Source organism: Callorhinus ursinus, unplaced genomic scaffold (genome assembly GCF_003265705.2).
Source record: "Callorhinus ursinus isolate GAN/ISIS: 27379988/994484 unplaced genomic scaffold, GSC_fseal_2.0 scaffold91, whole genome shotgun sequence".
In the NCBI taxonomy this organism is placed as follows: domain Eukaryota; kingdom Metazoa; phylum Chordata; class Mammalia; order Carnivora; family Otariidae; genus Callorhinus; species Callorhinus ursinus.
In genome coordinates, this window is record NW_027397153.1 from 1,200,182 (window position 1) to 1,225,849 (window position 25,668).

At 36.5% G+C, this 25,668-nt stretch overlaps 1 protein-coding gene across 9 annotated transcripts in view; it reads right to left on the reverse strand.

Annotated features, from left to right (window-relative positions):
• Window positions 1-436: 436 nt before the first annotated feature.
• FMR1 (fragile X messenger ribonucleoprotein 1) overlaps window positions 437-25,668 on the reverse strand; it is a 38,308-nt gene continuing 13,076 nt past the window's right edge. Inside the window, exons 3-17 of one of the 9 annotated variants that reach the window (XM_025865102.2) lie at window positions 25,101-25,194; window positions 22,436-22,507; window positions 22,003-22,151; window positions 20,806-20,899; window positions 20,602-20,718; window positions 18,211-18,381; window positions 17,828-17,906; window positions 13,835-13,944; window positions 12,945-13,079; window positions 12,372-12,434; window positions 9,990-10,076; window positions 7,305-7,500; window positions 5,574-5,681; window positions 5,012-5,094; window positions 437-2,785 (exon numbers count right to left, since the gene is read on the reverse strand). In XM_025865102.2, coding sequence (XP_025720887.1) covers window positions 2,675-2,785; window positions 5,012-5,094; window positions 5,574-5,681; window positions 7,305-7,500; window positions 9,990-10,076; window positions 12,372-12,434; window positions 12,945-13,079; window positions 13,835-13,944; window positions 17,828-17,906; window positions 18,211-18,381; window positions 20,602-20,718; window positions 20,806-20,899; window positions 22,003-22,151; window positions 22,436-22,507; window positions 25,101-25,194 — 1,669 coding nt within the window. In that variant the 3' untranslated portion in view covers window positions 437-2,674. The other 8 variants (XM_025865101.2, XM_025865098.2, XM_025865100.2 and 5 more) reach the window with 8 other exon arrangements.

Below are 25,668 nucleotides of genomic sequence, written 5' to 3' on the forward strand. Positions count from 1 at the left end.
CCAGGACCCTGGGATCATGACCTGAGCCGCAGACGCTTAACTGACTGAGCCACCCAGGCACCCATGTTTTCTTTTTTAAACTACATAGACACATTTAGTATTTTCCAAATGGCAGGGTATATTTACGTGTGCACAGACAGGAGTATATGTTTAATATGGTTTGGTGGCACCCTGTGTAATTAATGTGTTGAAATCATAACTGGGAATACGGAGAATCATTTTCCGATAGGTATGTTTTTGCCTTTTAAGGGCACAGAAAACATTATTTTGCAAGGCATATACGCTTTGCATGATAAGTAACTCCCCCCTCCCCAGATACTGCTAATATTTGTTATATTTAGAAATTTAAGAACAGGAGCAAACATCTGTCAGACTAATTTTTTGCTTTTTCATAAGTGCAACTTTTTAATAAAAATTTACATCTAGATAAACAATCTTTAGATTTTTGAAACTTTAATAAGATTTTAAAAACATCATGACTTAGAACTGAAAAACATACACGTTTAGCACACAAATATTGTAATACGAATCAACTCCAACTCCATTTGAAAACATGTGAATCAAATTACAGTTTTAGAAGTTAGTAATTCACATTTAAGCAAGTTAGCGCCTTGCTGAATTCAGCCTTTGTAAAAAAAGATACTTAGTGCATATTGTAATGGCACAATGTGCTTTTGTACCATTTTGTTGATTTTTTCCACCTTATTAAACAAGATCAAGTTCTTGAAAGTTGGTAGATAACAGCTAACTTCCTATGACATGTGAAACTTCCAGTGGTAACAGTTACATTTTGTAACAGAACACTTTCTATAGATTTCTTTTCCTATCTTAAAATTTTAAAAGCAATCATTTGTAAGGATTGCATCAACATCAATTTAGCAGAGGAAGATCAAACTTTATTGAAACTGCTTGCATACAAAATATATTGCACTATAACCAAACAAATGTCAACATAAAATCCAATCTGTTGTCGCTAATATGTACAGAGAATATTGCCCAAGAGCAGTTACATTACAAGGTCATTCTACCTTGGTTAATTATCTACAGTATTTTAAACCAAACAGCTTACAGATGATGTGTGCAAGGTACCAATTTCTGTTTTCAAATACTATACATTCCCAGAATAAATAACTAAAAATCAACATTAATGTTTGGCAATACTTTTAAAAGACTTTTTAATATTCTTGAAATCATGTGCAGTTTGTTGCCATTTTTATATGCTTATTTGTATGCAAGGAAAAGTAACTGTAAAATGAAAATTCAAAGAAACAAACTCACAAAATACATCAGAGGCAGAACTTCGGTTCGCACGGCTCTGTACAGACTCAGTGGTACCCCTACTTGGAGTTATTTTTTAAGAAAAATATAACATCTTAAGAGTGAAGGTCCTTCACATATTTTTCCTCAGTAAATTTCATTCATAAAAAAGACTCAAAAACAGAACCAAAACCCAACACATCAAAAAACAAAAGAAAAAAAAAACTAAAGAAAAGAAGTATTTGTTAACCAATTCTAGTCTGCTTTCCAATTCCGCTTATACATTAGACCTAATACTTCAAAGCTTACAAAACATTTAACCTGCTTTCAATGTTTCTTAGACAAAGTACCTGTACTTCACAGGATTATTATGCACACATGAAAATGACCTTTCTATCTCCCCCAAATACCCTTGAAATTAAAATATGAAAAACTTCACAAAACTTGGGGAGGAGAAAATAAAAAAGGCTCTAAGTTAAAATTGGTCATCAGGCCAAAGAGCAGGCATATCCTACTAACTTTCGACCAGGAAGATTTGTTCCTAGCTGAAAACATTTTAGCCTCTCTCAAATGAAAAGATAGTTATTTCTTCTCCTGTCTATACAGAAAAATTACACATCCCTCTCGATAACACTATTTGTCAAACTTCAGTGCAACAAAACAAAAACAAAAACAAGTTCTATTCTTTATACTGCCTAACCTGATGTTTCTGTAAGGAAAAAAATATGGAAAGCATGCATTCTTCTATAAAGTACTAATGTTTGACAGGGTTTGCTACATCTTTTAACATTTAGTGTTTCCAACTTATCTTCCCTGAACTCTGCATCCAAATATAATATTCCTACCTGCCAAGATATAAAAAAGGCACAGATCATACAACTTTTTTTTTTTTTGCTAATGAAAATGACAAACGTCACATCACACACATCTCAGGGTCCACTAAAATACTGGAAAAGTGGACCAAACATAAACTGACACAGGACATGAAATGACAGTATTTCATGGACTTCTATAGGAGATTGAAAACGGAATTGTAATATAATTACCAAAAATGCTATTTATTCAGAAAAACTGAAATGTACCGGCGAGTTATCACCCGATGCAGGAAAATGGTCCAAATTAAGAAAAAATATCACTGCTCAGTACTTTAAAAAATAAACCAAACTAAAATCCTGCCCTGAAGTGCTAAAGTGTACTTAAATGCAATGTTTCAAAATTTTAACGTATCTTTTTGTGCAAATTTGAAAATTGTTGCTTATGGCCAATACCAAAAAAATAAAATTCTTAACAGAATTTGTATTCATTTCATGCCCTGTGCCATCTTGCCTACTATTTGTCTTTGGCCTAACAAAGTTTTCTAATATGGAATAAGACTTATGGAAATGGTTTAGGAAATATAACTTCAGAATTATGCAGTTTAGGGTACTCCGTTCACAAGTGGTTGCTGACCATCCACGTTGTCTGGCTTTTCCTTCTTCTGGTTACGATCTTTACCCGTGCGCAGCCGATTACCTTCACTGGAGGTATTCTGTAATGTTTTAGTGTGGACACTCCTTTCATTATTGCAGTCAACTCTGATCTAAAACAAGTTATAGTTGTTATATACACAGACCATATCCTATTGTAATCTGTAACTGGCCTGACAAGAAATTTTAAGCCTGAAGTGTAAGTTCCACATGTTAAAAGGGGAAATGGGAGTGAGAATAGAGGAAGTGCAAGAAATTAAGGTCTGGTAGGATTTTTTATTTAGTTTATGATTTTAAAACACTCTTCTTCTTTAATTGGAACACAATGGTCATCTCATTGCATTCAAAGTTGGATAAAAACTCACAGTCCTACCATGTCTTCTTCTAAGCAGAATAAAATAGCGAGAAACAAATAGTTAAAATGAATTACTATTACTAATCACAAGATAATATATACCCATAATACTAGGGTTCAAAAGAATGGGTTGTTCTTAAAGATTGTGAAACACACAAGGGACCCAGATTGATGCCTTCCTATTCCACCTTTACCAGGATAAGAACTCAACTCACTTGTTACATAACTAGCCTTTAGTTTACACCTGAATTATCTATCACGGGCAAGATTAACTCTCTATACTGAGGCTCCCACTGTCTTACAGCAGAAAAATTTGAGCGTTGCTTTCTTAAAGCTTGTATTTTCAGTAAGGCAAGTCAGATATACAACTTGAACTCTGTCTGAAGAATAATACTGATATAGGGAAATTCAACAGCACTCATGTGTGGAAGGACTGGAATCCCAAGACATGTGTAAAGATGAATGCAATTCAGAAAATAATATCCTAAGATTCATACAATAGTTTAAGTGTCAACATGGAACACTTAAAACACTGCTAATAATTCCAGATGCTGTATAAAAGGAAGATAATATTGACCAATGGGCTTAAAACAACTACAAATACTGATCTGCTAGAAGTACAAAAGCTGTATAGATCTCAAAATGGTTTGCTCTAATTTCAAAAAGTGCGTTCAAGCTCTGGGTCTCAGTGTGTGTTCTAAATGTTTGCCTATCAAGGGTTTAGTGCTTTGACTTGGATCTATTCTCCTACAGAAAGCACAACGTTTTTATTTGATGTCCCATTTTAATTATAAATATGACTATGCATCCTTTTAACCGATACGATCAGATTGCCAAATTCCTGGAACGTGTCACCTTAAGCAGGGAATTAAAAGGCTGGCAGATAAATGCCTTACGTCTCTGTAAAGCACATGTATGTACATCATTTCTTCATCTCTTTACCTAGATCTAAGGTCTTTTCTATTCCTTAAGAACCTGCCAATAGTTAACACCTACTTACAACTACTATGAATCCTACGAAATATTGTCATGAAGATTCTGCTCTTAAAAAGCATCTCACTAATAATCTTGGGTGTTGGTCCTAAACCAATCCATGGTCAATAAGGTACCCTAACTACTTGCATTAAGGATTAAAGAGTTAAAAGAAGCAGAGGAGAATATGGGCTCTGGGAATCATATACACCAGGGTTCAAACATCACTCCACCGTATGCTATGTGACTGCAGACAAAGGACTGAATCTTTCTAAAAGCTTCAGTTTACTCACCTAAAGAATAGAAAAATAAAACTACTTACCTCAGGGGGCTGCTGTAAGATTCAATGAGATAACACACACACAAAGCACTTAGCAACGGTGTCTCACATGCTCAGGAGTAATTTTAAAATTATTTAACAATGGGTTCAGCATAGGTGATGACCAACTGAAATGGGGTCTCAGAATAGAGGCTGGTTCCAAACAGCTGGCTGATTCAGCACGTACTAGCTGAGAGCACCACTGGCCCAGTCTATCATGATTATTACCTATGAGATAAACATCTTCTTTTCCTTACGTTCCACTCAAAGAGATCACCCTATCCCTGCAACTCAGGGGAGGAGGGGTCCACAGGGTTTACTTAGGTCTCTCAATACATTCCAGGATGTCCCTTTTCTTGGGGGACTTGGGGGGGGGGACCACCAATGTGGTATGGAAATCCTAATGGACTGTCAAAGTCTTCACAAATGCTTAAGACTGCACAGTCTCTAGAGAAATTTTCTTTGTATATTTGTCATGAAGAACTAAGACTGCACACAATTATAATGCTGAAAGGAAAACATTTCTTTGCATGTACCAACTTTGCAACTTTCGAACATGTTTAAAAATCAAGTAAAATAAACTCGTAAGTCTCAAACTATAGTAATTCAAATAATTTAGATGTAAAGAGGCACACAGTTTACCTGGAGGGATCCATCTGCTGTTCTTCCTTTAGCCTCTCTTGGATTACGTGGGCGATTATCTGTTCGGGAGTGATCGTCGTTTCCTATAGGGTCATTTTCAAAAGGTTCAACAGTTAACGGATTCTGACGTGCTTACTGGAAGTTCTTTATTCCCACATTCTCAATTGATTTAGACCACAGAATCTAAAATATAATCAACAGTCTAGTGATTCCAGTTACCTAATACTTAGAAATGTAGCATGCTACCAAGAAGCAGAAAATATTTCAAAAGCATCATAATTCTGCATCAACTACGTTACAGGTCAACCCGAGCTAACGATCACATTATGTGTAGAATCCTCAAAGAAGCTGCATTAGTTATCAGTGTTTCTTCCTGTATTCTACACGGACCATGGGAAAGCTAATGTCCTGTTGACTACTGCTGAGCCTTTCCTCTGCTGACTAGTATAAAACAGGACAAATGGGGTTTCAGTAACACATCCCTGAATCACCAAGATGTTTCACAGAACTTCCGCGGTTAAAATTCACCTGTGATTATTAAGACATGAACACGTCTGTGTACCTTTGAAGCCACCTCCACGTCCTCTTCCTCCCTGTCCTCTTCCTCCACCGCCACGTCGTCGTCCGTCTCCTCTGCGTAGAAAGTTCTCCCTCTCTTCCTCTGTTGGAGCTAATGACCAATCACTGAGTTCGTCTCTGTGGTCAGATTCTGTTTCAGAAGCATTTGATGCTTCAGAATTAGTTCCTATCGAGAGTTAAAAGTTATATACCGTTGTCCGACTTAAAAAAAAAAGTTAGGTTAACAGAAGCTTCCAGAGACGTTTCAGGGGTAATCCAATACTCTTCCCAATTTATAAGCCCAAAGAGTACTATCACCTTCCATTTTGTAAAACAAATTATCTTAAATTCAAAATGAAGGGTTTCACAATATTTGAGGTTATTTTGGTTTTAAACGTTTTTGGTTCTCATTAAAAAAAAATAAAAGGTATTTTATTAGCCATCTAAGTTCAAACCTGAGTATGCCACATCATTAAACAGCTGTGCTCCTTTAAACATCTGCGCTCTCTGGAGGAAAAGTTGTCTACAACAGTTAAATGCAATACCTTGATAAACAAACCTCTATAAAGAGAGTTCCTTTTAACAAGGTTTGGCCCAGGGACAGCGGGGAATGCATATATTTTGGTCACCTCTGAGAGGGTGGCAAAGGCCACCATGGCAACTGTCTCAGGGAAGGGTCTTTTGTGGGATCAGGGATTGAACTTAGCTGAAAGGGGATACGCTTGCCTGATGCTTGGTCCACAACCTTCCCTCCCACTCCCACTGAAATAATTTATCATTAATAAAGGAATTATTAAGATAAACTCATTATGCATGAGGGGGTGGGTTAATGATGTAGGGGGGATGGGAGTGGGGAAAAGAGCTCCATGGTGAGGTGGGACTTCAACAGCAAAAAGAACAGACTGCTGGGAGAGGGGTTAGGGGTTAGGTTCAAGGTTGGCCTTAGGAGTAGGTGTCTCTCTCCCCCACTCCAGAATATCAACTCTACTACCTCTCTCTCTTCCTCTGTTGGAGCTAATGACCAATTATAGCTTCACCATTATAGCTTCTTTCCTGTGGATCTTGAAGGCTTTTCCATCTTAAAGAGTTCCTTTTTGAAATGCAAATATTTGTGAGATGGATTATACCTTATACCATCATTAGCAAGTTACATAGTAGATACACAGTTGAGCAAGAAAGACAGTAGGCACTGGCAGGTGGGGACAGTGTTCAGTGGAAGGTACTGGGAGAGAAGAAAGAAGCACTGACAGAAGAGCTGGGAAGGCAAAGAGAAACTTTGCCTACTTCTTGACTGTGCCTAGGGCTGACTTTGGCCATGACACTCAAAATCACCTTATGAGCCATAGGATGCAGAGCCCTGATTTACACAGTCCATCCAGCAAGTATGACCAGCACATGCCTGACAAAAAATGAGCCACAGTACACAAATGAAAAAAATTTTGGCTATACAGTAATAAAATCAGGAAAGGCCTTAAGAAAGTCATCAACACACAAGGGCTTAAGCAGATTTATCCCCAGTCAGAACGTGGACAGAACTCACACCTGCCCTGTAAACTCTTGAGTGTTATCATCAGGTTTTAACTCTATATGTCTCTTGCAACACAATTTGACCCACTGTGAATCGGAAACCATGTAGTGAGAAACCGTTATAATGGGGTTCTAATGAATATTAGAGATTAGCAGCTATTAAGTCTAGGAACAGATAAAGTTACTGAGTAAAATGCTTAGTTTGTACCTGAAGTATATCCAGGACCGCGTCTGCCGTGCCCCCTATTTCTGTAAGGTCTACTACCTCGACCCATTCCTTGACCATCATCAGTCACATAGCCTTTTTCCTTATCTGTACGATTTGGTGGTGGTCTAGAACTAGCTCCAATCTGTCGCAACTGCTCATCAATTTGTAATCTCTCCAAACGCAACTGGTCTACTTCCTATTTAAAATATACAAGATAACAGTAAAAATAATTTGACATTTTACTTAATAATACCTTTCTCCTTTTCATCAGATAAAAAAATATACTGGAAATATTTCAATTTCAGTTCTAAACTTATAGTAAACACTGTTACACAGAATTATCAGGAAATTGAATGGTCTCCTTAAAAAGAAAAATTACTACAGATAACAGATTATTGATGTCCATAATTAGAGCTATAACAAAAATACTCAGCATTAAAATTCTACTGAATAGAATTTAAAGTTGTTTGATTTGGCACTATTATCCAACAGAATCTGTTAAGGCACAGATATGCTAGTTGGGGGACTTCTTGATGATAGGATATTCAATAAAGCAACTTTAAAATGCAGGTAAATGACATTTAAGGTTTAACGAGCTAACCTTTAAAGAAATCACACACTGTAAATAATCTTAATTGAAATATATTTGCCAGTTAATATCTTAATTTACAAAGCACTGAGTTTGGGTCATCTTCTGCTTTCAAAGAACATATATTATGGTAGGTCTTTGGATGTGATTATACCATTAAGGAAAAATTATTTTCAGGGAACCGAAAATGCTCCTGTTCCTTATATGGCGGGGAAGGGGGGGGAGCTATTTAAGAGCTAACCAAAAAAGTTAGATCTTAACATCATGCCTTGAAACCTCTTAAAGACTACAACTGTGCTAGAACAAGTACAACAAACAGTATTCATGTTGATCAAAAATATACACCTGGGGTCCACTGACAGACCCTTACACACAGTGCTTCTGATACGTTGGGTTCTGTCAGATCCAGATGAAGCCTCAATTCTAACCCCTGTCCTTCCAATCTCCCCATAAAACATCTCCTTTAATGGCTAAGAGGGAACTGGATCCATAATTCTAATAGTACTGGGTGTCTTGAGTAAAGCAGCGGCCATCATAGGGACTGTCTACATGGACAGTCACTGGATAAGCCCTGTTAAGCTAAGTTCTTAAAATCTTGGTTGTGGAAGCTTCTGGCAAAGAAAGGGCAGATACATTTAATCTGTGCTCTGAACCAGAATTTCTGTTTTACAAAGGACTTGAGCAAAGGAGAGACTGAGTAGCTTACTCCAAGAGTACAGTTATAGCTCATGGGATGGGTGTTATCTTGCAAAACAGAATGGTAGTCCAGGTTATCCCACTGGGGCAAAGCAGTCACCTTTTGGTGAGAGATGCCAGGCCCAACCAAGGGAAGATCTGGTGATGGAAAGAATGGCAACAGGACAGCTGCTGATAACCAAAAAAGATATTCAATTGTGAAGAATAAATAAAAAGATCCAAAAAAAGAACATTAGTCAAAAGAACAAGGGATTGATCACAATGCAACCCTAACTCTCCAGGTCATCATAATTATTTAAGCTAAGAATATGAAGAAAAACACATAAAACAGATTACAAATAAAACACACTTTAGAACAAAAATAAGTAAGCAAACCAACAGGGTATCCTAACCATGCAAACCTTGCTGGATGAAACCTTCCCATTTTCAATTTATTAACTGACCACTCTAAGAATGAAATGCCTAACTATTACACTTTCTTCCCCCTTATTTGCATCCAAGTAAAATTGTTTATTTCTTTCAAGAAATCAGCAAAAATATTCTTATTAAGATAGGATCATAAATAAAATAGAAAGCTGGATTATTTTTAAAATCCTATTTAATACTAGTCACTTGTAATTTTGATGCACATGGATATAAAGAAGAAATTTTAAAAGTGACATGGGTAAGATTTTATTTAATTGGATTATAGAATACTTTGGCTAAAAGAAATTTTAAAAAGCATCCAATATAGGGAGAAGTGACTTGCCTAAAGTCACATAAGCTAGTTCATGGTAGAAGAGAGACAAGAAGCAAGTCGCTGGACTGCCAATCCAGTGCTCTTTCCACCATACCTTGTAGCCTCCTAGTTCCTGATTTCCAGTTTGCAATCTAGAGGAGGCATAACTGTACAAATTCTAACTAAAATGAGCATCTACAAGACACAAGTTGTTTATATTTTGGATAAGAAAGTATAGAGAAAAATACAAAGGGTAAACATTTAAACAGAGGACTTCAGGAAACACTGGGATTTCAAATGACAAAAAAGGACAAACAAAGGCAAGTGTAAACAGACACAAAATTTGGCCTGGAAACAACTCACAGAGGCTAGAAAGGATCAACTGGATAAAAAAGCTATGTATAGGCATACCTACATTGAGTGTAAGGGTTTAACAGAAAAATAATGGGAAATAGGGGGATTTATTGAGAACTGGGATATTGGTCCTTAAATTTATAATGATAGAAAATGGACTTGTGTTTTCAGAAGGAATATAATAAGCAAAACAAAGTGAATATTTGCTCTATTGTCATTCATTGTAATGTACAGGCTAGAATGAACCTTCACTGCTGAAAGACTGACTGTGGAGTTTTTATATTTTAGTACAAAAGGATCAGAAGTTAAAAGTTCTTCTTGTTCTTACCTTTAAATAGTTCAGGTGATAATCCAGAAGAACGGTGGCATTAGCAATGCTGTCCTTTGTTCCCACAAAAACAAATGGTACCATACCCTGAAAAATAAATGGCAACAATAATCCTATAAAATAATGGATTAATCTGACAAAAATGCAAATAATAACTAGATCCCTAGCACAGGGCCTGACAAACAGCAGGTACACAAATGTTCATTGAAAATATAAATCAATACATTGAAACAAAAGTAGTTGGCATATTTTACACATCTACTGTGAATAACGACAGATCAATACAGCAACCCCGTGAGTGTACCAGATTATTATGTTTTAAATGCTACTATTAAATGTTGGCAAAATCACAAATTATGTAATTCAAAATTATACAAGCTCTGATATGAGATGCATATACAAAATGAATACTTTAAAGTACTCTTATGCATACACTACAGATTTTCTCTAGATCAAATTCTTTAAAGAGAAATTCAGAGTTAAATACTAGGGCACAGAAGTAAAAACTAAATCCATTTTGCTAACCAAGAGAGTACAAACAAAACACAAAAAGAATTACGATAAATTAAAATGCACTAATTATTCTGTGCGGGGGTTTGGGGGTTAGAGGCAGGTCCATGAGCACAAAATTTAGCATTTCAGTAAATTTCAATAATGCACTCTGAAACTTATAAAAGGCTGAATCAGGAGGAAAGTTTGATCTTTTCCCTATGGTACTATTTTAATATAAAGATAGATTTTTAAAAAGGAGTATACTAAAAGATTTATACTTCTAGCTCATCAGTACAAATGAGAAAAAAAAATATTTCTTGTCACAAGTTCTAAGGAAGCCTAGGTGTCATGCAAACTAATAGCTGGCAATTAGGGCATTCGAAGTCAAGAATACGTCAATATTTTGCTAATATAGAGAAATACACATGGTTACTGATATTCACATGTGACTATAGAAAACCATATGGTGGCTTTGATGAGGATATAATTTTCTAGGTGTGAAAAATCAAGAAGCTGTCTCTTTAGCAAGTGTCACTCTTTTAAATAAAAAGAGCATTCATTTGATAGGTGTGGCTACTGATGGGCTGCTTTTGCTTGCCTGCATTCAGGAGACAGCATCTTAAATGTATGTGGGGCTGGAACAGGGTTTTTCTTTTCCCTTCTACATGAACATGGCTGTTGATGGGGAACAAAACTGAACAATTAGGAAATAATGCTTGTAAAATGTGCTTTATCTGGTAGGCAAGGCACTGCTTCCTAGTAGCAATGACCACCTGAAGAGTCAGGTGCCACTGAAAACCCATGGGCTTCATATGGATTTTTTTGCATTGAATAATATATGAACTATGGAAATAATCAGGCCTGTGAATCAGATCTCCTTTTCTCAAAAACATTTTTGACTGTTTTTTTCCCCAACTGACATTGTTACAAAGCAGTTAAACCTTATTATTTCCCAAAATGTCATATGATGAAATGCTACACTCTTCCCTCTAGATCACGTATGTCCAAAATAGACTTTGAAACCCTATGTCATAGATTTAGTCTGACCACTTTGGAGCAAACAATTTTAAAACATTTTCTCTTTCCCCACATCCAAACTTTTGTTGTACCCAAGTGCCACTCTAATTTGAGCACATCACTAGGGGACCAGAATAGTAAAATGAAACAGGGCCAAGAGCACAATGGTGGCCTTCAATATGGATGCTAGGAGAAAGGGATTCCTTGACTGGGATAAGAACTGAGCTGCCCAGCAGAGAGGAATATCCAATCCACTTGTGGTTATATTTCTCTTTATAAAATGGCAGTTTTTGCTTTTAATCTCTGGTAAGCCACAACATTTTTCCCATAAATAGTTCTCGCGGGCCAGGTAGGGGGCCCTGAGCCTTCAAGGAACTCATGATGTGGCCAAAGAGATTAACAGGTGAATGTCTATGTAGAAAGTGCTACTGAGAGGGATGAGCACACTGGAACACAGAAGGGGAAAAGGGGAGGAGACCGTGGCAAGTACACAAGGCAAGCTGCACAAGGAGCAAGGTCAAAGCAAGGTGGGAAGTTGGAGGGTAAAGAGCACTCTGGTGTAGGAAACATATGCATACAGAGATAATAGTGTTCAGAGATCTCTAAGTACTTCAGTATGGTTCAAGCCACTCTGGAAGGCAAAGGCGGGGGGGAACCGGTAAGATGTGACATTGGACAGGTGAGCATCAAAGAAAAGCCTGATAAGCAACAGGAAGGAACTTGAGCTTTTGCCCCAGGGCAATAGATGAACATACCCCAAAACACTCCTCCACCATCCCCCAACCCTGATGATCATTTGTAGTCTTTCTTAACAAGGGGAATAAACATTAAAATATAAAATTAAAATGTATTTTTCAAGGAATGTTTTCCTACCTGCCAAGCCTTGAGTTCAGGTTTCTGGGATTCCCCTGCTACAATTGATGAAACCACTAACACCTAAAGCAGTATAAGGAATGCAAGTGATGTCATTAACTATAACAAATGATACACAGAAGCCTGAACGCAGGACTTTCACTGTAGGACTTCTAAACCCATTTCTAAACAGTTAGGTTAGTTCAAATAGTGAAAACCAGTTTCTAAAATATGGTTCTAAGTAGAAACTAAATGTATCTAACAGAAGGTACATTTTGAGCTACCACAGCCTGCAAAATTTCAAGATACAGCATGAAAAAATGAAAGACCACCCTCAAACGAAAAAATGTGATCATTAATTGTAACCCCATATTTTATGTTTATACCATCATATTTGTCACTGTGAGTAAGCTGAGAAGTAGGTATCACTTTGGTTTGTAATCTCTCATAAGATGGCAATCAGATTTCAAAAAAAAAAAAAAATACATGAGTAGACTATAAGCCTAACCAGAGAAAACACCCAAAACACCAACTGTGACATCTGGGTCAAAGAAATTCCTTTTAGTATAATTCAAAGTGACAAATATTTCTTACCCTCTGGACTTTTGTACTGTTAGGTTGAGAAAAATGAGTGCTGTTTTCCTTTATATCTATATGTTTTTTTTCTTCAGAGGGAGCAGGTCCAACCCTCGAGTTACTGGAAGGTAGGGAATTTGGTGGCATGATTTCCTTGTAAAAAACACAAAACACAAAAGAGAAAATAGGACCAATTTAAAAGACTGTATTTAGCCCTGATTTTGTATCAATGATCGTATTTTACGAATATAAATTATTATAAACATTTTTGGCAGACAGAATTAGAGAATGCAAATATTATGCAATAAAACCCCCAAAAGGTCTAATATCAGCTAAAAGCAAAGAAGACTAGACAATGTGTGAAAATTATGGCAATTTGGGGGAATTTTATTTTAAACAGTATCGTACAGAAGAGTACACCCTTACCTCCCCCAACCCACAAAAATACTTTAAAAGTTGCTACCAAAAAGCATATATTCATGAAGATAAAAGTGAGGGTTATAAAATTTAATGACTGGGAAGAGATATTATGCCCAGATAAAAATTTAAGCACACAAAATAAATATACATACACACAAACTAAAAAAACAAAGGATGAAAGCCAGAAAACCTAACTAGTGTCCCAACTGGGTCTCTGTCAGCAACATTAAGTAGTATTTGAAAAGTGCCTTATACTCTTTTTAAAATTTATGACCATCCATTTTAAAGACTGAGAAAGAAGATTTGAAGGCGTTCAAATGACTAGTCCCAAGTCACTCTCCAGCTACGACAATGACTGGCATGACTCATTGTCAGAATTTTTACCTTCCCAGCATGTGCATAGTTCAGAGGCCTCTAAATTAACATGTTGAATAAAACAATAAGAAACTTTTATCAGACAAACCAGAAACCCATGCACTATAACATACCTCTTCTTGTGGGACACTTTTCTCATTTTCGGCTTCAATTCTCACCCTCACAACTCCGGACTTGTCTACAATTTCCTGAATCAGTTTTCCATTTTTTCCTATTACTTTGCCTAAGTCAAGAAATGAATAATTCATGTTTGGTTTTAAAAACATGTATCTCAAACCAGTAAGCACACCCCACTGTAAACTATCACATAAAACTGTAAGATTTCAAAACCAAAACAGAAACTCTTCAAAAAGAGTTAAACTGGCTTTCGGTTTTATTAGGTTGTCACTGTTTAAACTACTTTGGTCACGTATCAGAGGTATTTACATCTCAATAACCGACGGGATAATTTTGAATTTTTAAGGAATCTCCAAGATAGGCTCTTATTTCGCATAAAAGGGTCTACATGAAACTTGCTGGTACAGTGGTATGTATCACTCTTTCTGCAAAGTTCTGTGAAAGGAATTAAGGGAAAGGACAGATAATAGAAAATACATTCGCTTATTCATTTGACCATTTTAGTTCTGTCTGTACCTGATTTAAACCTGCTTCTTTGCCCATGGTAAATACTTTTAGAATTTTATATGTCACATTTATAAAAGATAGATTCTAAGTTTAAAAGGGATTTAAGCAGCTGTACATACATCTAAAAGAAGTGCACATTTTTCAGGCCAATGTGTTAACATAATATTACTCCTGTGTATCACTCATAAATTGTACCAGTATATTAAAACGTGAAGTGTGACTTCTTAATCTTTATTAGTCACAGAATAAAAGATTAAGAAATCACACTTTAAGATAACTCAAAACCAAAATGAAAAAACTTAAAACCAGTTCAAGATTAACTACTATTCAATACCATCTTTTAAAACTCCAAAGACTTCAAATACCGGTAATAAACAGTCATGCTTTCCCTCATTTTATAAAACTCAATCATATCCTTTAACTGGGAAATGACTGCTTTCATAGCCATCATCATGCATTAGTGTAAAGCAAGACTCTGCAAATAAACGAACTATTGGCTCCGGAAGTCTACATGTGAATTACATCAGCTTCTAAGTGCCCTCCCAAGGTACCTATAGCACCCTTATACCAGCCAAGACCATCATGTGCTTGTCCCACCATCCCATCTAAGGCAGGGATGGGGAAAAAACCGGAAGTCAAAATTTGCTTTGAGTCAATCCTACAGAAGAACCCAGGGAAAGCCTCACAACAGGAACTGGTGGTTCTTCTAATCAGCATAACCCTGGCACTCTTGCCATGTCTGGCAGCCTCACGCACCCCTGTAACCTCTTTTGACTGGTCAGTGGTCGGGGAACAGAACTGACACGAAATCAGGACTCCTGATATAGGTAGGTCCTTTAGTCAATTATTTCTGCTCCTCTTGTCTTCAAATGAAAAGAGGTGCGGGGAAGAGAGAAGTTACATGGAGTCATCCCACAGTTTGTTTTTAATCTATAACACCTGTATTTTCATGAATTAATGTGATTTTAACAAAGGTCTAAGTGAGTCAGGAAAAAGAAAAATGAGCTTGGCACATGTTGCTCTTAATATCTTAACTATCCTATGTATTACATGTTAACTATAATTAACTGAATAATTAAACCAATTCGCTGTCAGAGTGGATGAAAAACAAGCAAATTTTTAGAAAAGAATGACACATCCGTGTACATGCTAAACAGAGTTTGTGAAAAATAAAGAGATCATAAATCATACTGTGAAACTCAAAGAAAACTCATGCAATACTAATTAGACATCTCCCCAAAGATCGGCCTTGCCAAATCTCTTATTATACAAAAATGCTTTCTGAAAACTCTCAACATTCCCAGTGTTGTAGTACACAATCTCTAAAACAGACTTGTTTTATTTTACTCACTAGAAACAAAACAAAACCCAGGCTGACTGTACTTCAGCAGGCTCTCTGGTGAAAGGTCACTGCTGGAGCCCTCTTCTCTTCAGGTATGACCAGAGGTAGAACCTATTTTTAACAGCAGATAATGCAATTCTACACTACACGGTTATTTCCAAATCCCAACGACAGCTTACTACAATTCTGCTCTACTAAACTAGATGGAATTGTTCTAAATAAGGAGGAGAAAAGAGAAGTAACATTTACAGAGTCCCCTACTATGTCCAGAGCTTAGGTAATGTACATCTATCTAAACCTTTCTATCTACATCTTCCTGTTTAGTTATCACGGCAACTCTGTGAGGTGGACACTATTACTCACATTTTTTAGAGGTAAGGAAAATAAGATTCAAGGGGGCAGTGTCAGTTACAAGGTCAAACAGCTACCAAAAACTGAGGTAGGGACTGAAATCTAAATCCAGCTCCAACTCCAACACCCAAGAACTTTCCCCTAGAGACATCATGCCATCATCTCCCAAATGAACTTTAGTGAATCTGACACACAATACTGAAAACACTGTCTACTGGCTATATAAGAATTCCTAAATTTAAAATAACTTTTCTAACTATAAAATGTATGCAATTGCTTGACAAACTGTAAATAAAAGGAAAATAAGTATCATTCAAAACCCCACTTATCCTGAGGTAATGACAGTGCTACACACACAACTGTGTCCTAGTTACCTCAATAACATCACACTCTTTAGCTGTCTGTAGAATACAGCTGAATGAATAATTCTGCATTAATGTCACTGGTATTTATCCTTAAACTAATTTTATTCAAGAAAAAAATAGTATTCCAAGTGTTTTTAATGGCATAGGAAGATGTTTATTAATTCTAAGCCGACAAAAAATAAAAGCAGGCTAAGCAGGACTGAAACTATTGGAACAAAATGCACAGAAGTCCTTATTTTCTTGTCCTTTAAACTTTCCTAAGGGCATGCATTACTTTTTATAATCAGTTGTGATATCAAGTTCAGAAAATAAAAAATGTATAGGCAGCAGGTCCCAATTTTATGTATAAAGACACAGGTAGTGTTCTTGATGAAAAAAAAAAAAACAAACCCAAAAACTGCAACTTGTTTTGATATGTTCTGCTAACAATATCTGCAGCAGTTGAGAATATTGGTAGAGAGTTTCTGGTATTTGCTGGTACTTGTGATGATGATAGTAATGAAACAATAGTACTCAAAGTCAAAATGAAGAATTACCATTGATGTTGCACAAAGCCCCACAGACATTCAGAGTTACCTTTAGCCTTACGACTTATTAGATTTAAGTAACCTACATTCAGGTCTTCAACTCAGAGATAATTCAGAATGCTATCATTTTATAGCCCCATCAGAAAGATCAAACACCAATATCCTCCAAATTATAAAGCCTTCAAATGTCATTCATTTTGAAAAAATGGTTTAAGACTGATTTTTTTAAAAGAGTTATTTATTTATTGAGAGAGAGAGAATACACAGGGGGTAAGGGCAGAGGGAGAGAGTCCCAAGCAGACTCTGCAGAGCGCAGAGCCCGCTCAATCCCACAACTCTGAGGTCATCACCTGAGCTGAAACCAAGAGTTGGATACTTAACCGACTGCACCACTCAGGCGCCCCTAAAGATTTATTAGAGAGAGAGAGTAAGGGAGCGCACAAGTGTGAGTGGGGGAAAGGGCAAAGGGAGGGGGATAGAAGCAGACTCCCCGCTGAGCACAGAGCCCGATGTGGGGCCTCAATCTCACAACCCTGAGATCGTGACCTGAGCTGAAATCAAGAGTTGGATGCTTAACTCACTGAGCCACTCAGGCATCCCTTGAAAAAAATGTTTAAGATATAGAAAATATACACTGAAGAGGCTGTACAAAATTTATCCTTCCAGGCACTAGTAGGTTTGAACTAGCAAAATAGTATCTTTTGTATACCTTTTAATTTTTGAGTATCATATTTATCAAATATTTTCTGTATACTATAACAACAGACCGTATTTCAAAGATTAAGCTTCAGTTAAATGACTCCCCAAGTGAGTGAACATGGAATTCTATCGGTATAACTAAACTATTTCCCTAACTGGTGTTTTTGCAGTGTATGTCAACAGTAATTTCTGACTCACCAACTAAGTTCCTTGGAACCTGTATGACATCTTCAGCAAATTCAAGAAAGCTTCTAGCCTTTTTCACTGCATCCTGATCCTAACAACAAAGGGAAAAAGATTTAAGACAAAAGATGAGCCATATGAAATACTGTTACTTTATTTTTTTTTAAATTTTATTTATTTATTTCAGAGAGAGAGAGAATGAGAGATAGAAAGCACGAGAGGGAAGAGGGTCAGAGGGAGAAGCAGACTCCCCGCCAAGCAGGGAGCCTGATGTGGGACTCGATCCCAGGACTCCAGGATCATGACCTGAGCCGAAGGCAGTCGCTTAACCAACTGAGCCACCCAGGCGCCCAAAATACTGTTACTTTAGAAAAAAAACTACGTAGTAAAATATTTACCTCTCCGTAAATATGAAATGTGCAGGTATCTTCATCTAGATCAATAGCAGTGACCCCAGGTACTTTTCTAGCTTGCTGAATATTAGCACCATGAGTACCAATTGCTAGACCCATCAGATCTTCTCGTACGATAAACTGTTCATGAAACCTTGAGGCAAGTTGCCTTGAACTCTGAAGAGAAACGCACATCTGATTAATATGCTTTATCAACTATTAAGACAACTGTATTTAGGTCAGCCATATAAATTATCTTGACCCTATATATCAGGGGCCTATAAATTAGTTTCAATTGTAAGCTAAAAGGTTTTAGAAAATACCTCCCACAGCCTAAGTACTTTTTAGGTTACTGAAGGTCTATACCATTTGATATATTTTTGTTAATAGAAAGGGATTCTTGTCAAGTTTCCAAGGTAACTTTTGAAAACCTATTTGCAAGGCTGCCTTAGGTAACCAAGGACATCAATAATGTAATAATTAAGAAGCAGATCAAAGGTTCCCAAATAAAAACCAGCTCACCGGATCTGACAGACTCAATGTTATTTAAGTAAAAAAAAAAAAAATTTAAATATCACCTTTACAGAAAATTGTATTCATTTTTATTAAAGGATATCAGTACACATACGTATATACTTTTTCAGTTTTTTTTCCCCTGAAAACTGCACCATTTATGTAACTTATCATTAGATACTGTGGTCTAGATATCCATCTCTCTGATGAAGTGGTGATATTAAAATACTTTCCTTCCCCCACCTCCCCAACCTGAGGAATGAAATCATAAATATTGTTAGTGCAGTCATGAAATCAAATGATTACAGAATGCCAAAGATTTACAACTTATCTTGCATATGCACCTGTAACCTAGTATGAGAGTCTGCAAGACCTTGTGATCTGGATCCACAAGTATGATGAATTCTTTCAAATATTCAGTAATGACTGAACTACGTTACACTTGACACCCCAAACTTGTGGATAACTGCTCTCTCTTTAAACAGCATTATCAAAATTTAATGTTTAGTTCTAGCATGCCATTAATGAAAACCAAACATATTAGTGGCTCATGTTGAAAAATGGAAATTTCTTATCTGAATATGTGGATATCTTTAATATTAGTAGTGAGGAAAGATAGGCATGCACACTAGTATTCAACATACCTGCTAATTGGAATGAGTATAACTAATGTAAACAATTTTAAAAAGTCTAACATCCATATTGTAGATTAGAGTAACAAAATGTACGAAATATTCCTAGGACTTTTCAAGAAGTCTTGTTTTTTGAATCCTGGTTCATTCACCTGGTCTATTCTTTTCACTGATAATTCACTGGTAAATGGTAAGTCAAAGGTATAACAGATCATTTAAGAAGAATTAGATGTTTAAGAAGAGGCATGAGTATTTTTTCCATAATACTCAAAATGAAAATAAGGAGGCTGTTCTGGCCTAAAAGTTATGAGAGAATTGCTAAAGAAACCACAAATGTGTGAACATAGGGACATCAAGAAAGAATGAGAGTAAAAACCAATTAAACAGACCTCCATGACCATAAGGAAAACAAACTAGCAAAAGGAGATATGAGTGTTTCCTCTCCTGCTAAGAGTTCAGCAATCACGCATCAAGTGGGAAGGTGGCAAGTTTCACAGGGTTTTACGAGACTATAAGCCTTGACTACCTTCTCTCTTAATATGCAATGTGGAACTCTTTTTTTTCTTTATTATTTCAACTGCATGGTGTTTTCCCTCTAATGAAATGAATAATGACAAGGAACTCTGGAATCTGACAGTAATACACTTGAGTTGGTACATTAAAATCCATTTAGTTTTTATGGTTATGGATGGAAGTACTAGATAGTTATCAATGAAAATAAATGTATGGTGATGGAAATTATTGGAAGATTAATAAAAGTAGATAAAATGCACCTGAAGAGACGAAATAGTAAGTTAGGGAAATAGCCTCTGGCAGGAATCTGAAGACAGGAGTTTTAAAGAGTGACAACCAATTAGAATGAAGAAGTTCTATACCCTTTTAAACAGAGATAAACATACATAATGAAAGGAATATGATTAGATATTTAAATACTCTCTAGTACTTAAGTGATAACATGTTATATGGAAGAAGCATTGCCTCATTTTATTAATAGCTTTGATGAACTTCTAGAAAAAGTGAGTTGACCAGAAGTTCCTTAATATATATCAACTGCTGCTTAATTCTGAAACCTTAGGCATGAAAAACTTTAGTATGATTAGACGTTGTATAATTTTAATTTCTCAAAATATAAAATATAAGGAATTGCTAAGAAACAGCAAATAAAGGACAACCTGCCTGTACTCAAGTTTTGTAACGCCACAGTTATCATTTCTAGATAGCCTTGTAAACAGCACTAGGGAAAGCCACATACCTCTAGCTGCTTACTGGCTTCTTCATTTCTCAGTATCAGAGATAGCTTAGTGCGCAGACTCCGAAAGTGCATGTCAATTAGCATGTGTGCTCGTTTCGAGGTGACTTCATTGATAGACTAAAGGATATTTAAATTAACACCATTATTATCAAAGCAAATACTCTGAATGAAGTACACCAAAATAGACAAGTCAAAAACACTCACCAAAATGACAAGCTGATAATTCTCAGGATCATAAGTTACAGAAAAGGCACCAACTGCCTTTTTAAAGTCCTTATGTGCCGATTCTTTGGCACACCTAGAAATAAAAAGAATATCCACTGTGAAGTTAAGATGAATGATTGCCAACTACTGGCATAAGTATATGCAGAGACTTGCACTTAGTAGAACTGTGAATTCATACTGGTTTAGTTCCTTTGCTGTACATCCCTGAAAATACTTTTAGCCCACTCAAGTATCTGAGATTACAGAGAAAGGTTCCTTTGCTGTCCACCTCTGTAATACTCAGCCCAATCAAACATCTGAGATTACAGAGAAAGGAAAAAAAACTAGTTATGCTCTTAAAGGGATTGCTTGTGGTCCTAGATTACCAAAGGAGACATTATTTAGGAGAGTCACTCTCCTCTGACGCTTCCTTATTTCAGTTACATATGATTAGTAATTTTCTTAACTGTTGAAAACTTTTGGGGATATCTACATGGAACCCAGTTTTGTTCTGCTGCTTCTTTTCTATAGAAAAACTGCTGACCAATTTAAGGGAGAGAAGGAAATGTGTATGAATCAGAAAGCACAAAAATTTACACACATATGCAATCTCTTCAGTCAAAAAGCAGGATTTCTATGTACTTTGAATTGCAAGTTAATATTTATCTTAATATTTATCTAAAGTGTGACACATCTAAATCAAACTCATTATACCACCTTGATGAAACCTTTAAAAAGGAATCTCTTACCTAAAAAGTCTTTAAGCATTACTCCAGACCAAGGATTATAAGATTGAGACAACCTTTGGAAGCTTCTTTAAATCTACTTATTACATATTTATCTGAAAATATTAACTTAAAGGAAAAAGACATGTAGAAATCTTGTCTAGAATTTGATTTGTGACTTATGACAGAAATCTATACGAATCGATTTTAAAATTTCAAAATTCTATGAACAAAGTTTATTTTAGAAAACAAATGTGCACTAGCTATGTATCTAGCCAATGAAGTTTAGACAAGTGCAGTGCCTATTTAACTGGAAAAGCTAAATTAGACATTTTTTCACTACTTTTGCAAACCATTTTTGCCAAAGTTCATTGAATTTAAAAACTGGTATCTATTGTTTTAAAATTTATATTCTTTTATATTAATTGCATATCACCTGTAAGTTCTCAGCATTTCTTGCATACTAACTTACATTTGTCGTAAGTCTTCTGGCACGTCCAGTTTGATTTTATGGAAAGTATCTTTCGTGGCAGGTTTGTTGGGATTAACCGATCGTAGACGTTCAATTGTGACAATTTCATTGTATGTAGCATCACATGCTGCATATTCTATCACATAAAACTGAGAGAAACAGATAAAAGTCATTCCTGGCCATAGTTTTTAAAGTAAGAACAATGAACTATACACCTATACAGTTATTTTTAAGTTCTCTAGAGGGAAGAAAAAACTCTATTTGATCAATTAACTAAAACATACAAAACATACTGAACGTGTAGAGAAAACATTTTAATAAAATAACTCAAAAGTTAGATATTACTTTAAAATAGAAATCCACACTGAAATGTAATACCTGGGTTTAGAAAAGGCAAACAGTACAAAAAAGTTTTAAATATGCAGTTTCCTACCTCACCCTTTATCATCCTCACTTTAGCTAACCACCAACAGCAAGGCTCTTTTTCATTTGCTCTGGAATAAACCTACACAAAAATTACAACACAGATTTCATAATTAACATCATTCAGAAATCTATAGATTATCAGACATTGAAGAAAATTCTTAAAATGAGCCAGGTGTCTTTCAAACCCATATGTTGTATGCCTTAAAGCAGACTGCAACCCTATAGCTAGATATACATACATAATCAGAAACTACTTGATTACCTGGGAGAGCCCTATACAAAGCACCTTCCTATTTTCTTTGTTTCAGATCAGTAATAATCAGTCCTCTGTATATGAATGCTCAAGAAAAGCAGATTGCTCATAAACCTGGGCGTACTTGCCTTGGATACTCTGTCAACTACAAAAATAGATCTAAAAATGTATAAACTTGTTTTTGTTTTACTCTAATAAGTAAATAACTGATTGGAAGTTACTGACCCTGGCCTACTGCTTGGTCACTAAATGGGTGAGGCCTCTGACCACTCAAGCCCACTAAGGATACCACCCTGGCATTCATGTTTCCTGGTGCCTAAATGAACAGATCCTTGGTCACTCTCTGGTCTCCCATCCCCTTTCTCTCTCCACTAAAATGGACAACTCCATGCTGGCAATCCTCTGGATGGATACCACCTTCCTGCTCTCATATACTGGATCAGTTATTCTAACCGATCTCTCTGGTGACCACATCAAAGTTCACTTACGATGTGCAGCATGGAACCTTTTGTAAAGACACTAGCAAATCAAGGTTAATGGGAAAAGAGCAGAGTGTACATGGAGAGATAGACAGAAATATGCAGAAGCAGAAAGCAGGGAGGACAAGGGGGACAGGGAGAAGAGGAGAGAGAGCTCAGAGCCTAAGGCTGATGAGTAGTAACTCAAGGCTCCAATTCTTGTCTCCCTTTTACAACTGAAGTTAAAAGTCATACGACACAGTGACTAAATACAGCTTAACCTACCTTTCTCTCTTGCCCTCATCACTTCTTCTCAATTTTGCTCTAGCTAGAGAAATAACCTCAGTTAACTGTTATGTAATACAGTGAGGTCATCCTAGCAACAGCACCTCACTGGTCCCCTACCCATCATGTGACTAAGTTGGGAGAAAAGTTCCCTTAATCCATCACTATTATGAGCATTCCTGATACAGACAGACCAAAAGACCCGGTGTCTTGTGTCCCTTTCACAACCTAAGTTAATGGTTATACAATACAGTAACTAATACAACTTAACCTACCTTTCCCTCTTGCCACCATCAAGTCCTTTCAACTCTGTTCTAGCTAGAGCAATAACCTCAGTTATGTACCACTGTGAAGCAATACAGTGAGGCCACTCTAGCAACAGCATCTCATTGGTTACCACCTGTCATGTGACTCAGTTGAAAACGTCCTGCCTTCAGGAAGCTTGTAGTGTCCTGGCGTAGTGGACAAATAAAGGTTCTGTTTGGAATATTCCTCTAAACACAATAGTATCAACACAATGTCTGTGTTTCCTACTAGGATCCTTCACAACACCAAGCCCAGTCCCTTTGCCTAGTACGTACTGAGTACATTTTTGGTAATTACATAGTACTTTATTCTACTCCACTTTAGAAAGAGAAAAGAACACAGGCCTGGACATCCAGAGACCTTCCCTGAGTATTCCCCAGAATAGTACTCCTGCCCCTGTATCACCTTCCGTCCTCTTACTTTTTTTCTTCCATATGCCATAATATTAGCTACCCCGACTAGAATGTGACCTCATCAAAGGCAGGGGACTCTTCTGTTTCACTGTACCATCTGTACCCTAGCACAGGAAATAAGAATTCAAGAACCTAGTACACTTTACCTTATCTGTATATAAATGTCTACTTAGCTGCTTCCTTCATATCACAAATATTCATGAAGTTGCGACTATTAACAAGACATTGTGGAGAAAGAAGAGAAGCAATTCAAAATGGTGTGAAAGGGGAGGAAGGAGAGGAAACTACACAGACCAATTACAACATAAAGTGGAATCCAAGTGCTTTAAGTCCCAAAACAGTTTTCAGTGGCTAGAGAAATTATAAACACAATGTTTTTGTTAATGTTTTATATCTCTATAGCACATTTTAGTCCAAGACATCAATGGCACATGAGCAGGTGGTTCACAGCATGGCCAGTGAAAAGATGTTTTCCTTATATGTGTTTATATTAAAACTCATGGATGGGTTTTTAATAACATACCACAAGGATTTACTGCTACTTAAAGAAATTCTAGAATGCTGCTCTATTACAAGGCATGATTTCTTCTCCTTTGTAAGACTAATTTTCCTAATCCATTTTGCTTAAAATGGAGACAAAGTTGTAAGCTAACAATACATTATTCAACTAATGATTCAGAGATTGAAGGAAAGGGCAAAAGGAATTTCCTAGCAGGCAAAGGAAATTAGTGACTTTCAACGATGCGCCCTCAGTGCTGCTCAGGCAAGCCTCATTTAAGCATCATGTAGTATTTTAGATCATTATTAAGATGGCTCAATCAAAAGCACATGTCCATCACAGCTGTAATTTTCAAGGTAGTTTAAGCAGTGTTCAAGACAAGAGGTACAAAAGGCACAGGCAAATTAAATGCTCTCACTCCTTCAGGGCTTAGTAACTTGAGGGCAGGGGCAACTTACCTCAACTTCATCACTTTCATTTATATCTTTATTATAACCTACAGGTGGTGGGAATCTCACATCATGGAATGGAATCTGCCTCTCTGGCTGCCAGCTGCAAATGAGCAAACACATAATTAACACGCTTTCCGGTTTGATGGAAACAATGACCACATTGCCATCAACTCTTGGTTAAGTGTGACCTTCTGTTTTTCTAGTTTAAAGAAGCAAATGCTTTTAAAACAGTCAGTGTTTTGCTGAGTGGGGCATAATGGCAATGTTGAAACATTTCAACAAAGTCTGCATGCAGCATAGCAGCCTTATAGTTCTATTTGGAATATTCCTCTAAACACAATAGATCAACATTACAATTTTCCAAACAAGTTTTTCTTTCAGTAATTTCAACCTCTAAGAGTGCTAAATGCAAGGCCACAACAGCAATTTCCTCTGATGCTTAAATTAAATGTTAGTATCAGTAAGTGTTAGTAACATCATCACCATACTTCTACTTGCAAAGGAATTTTAACAACATTCTAAGGACCACAGAAACTGGTCTTAAGTGCCCGCTAATTCCCAAGCAAAATGGGGC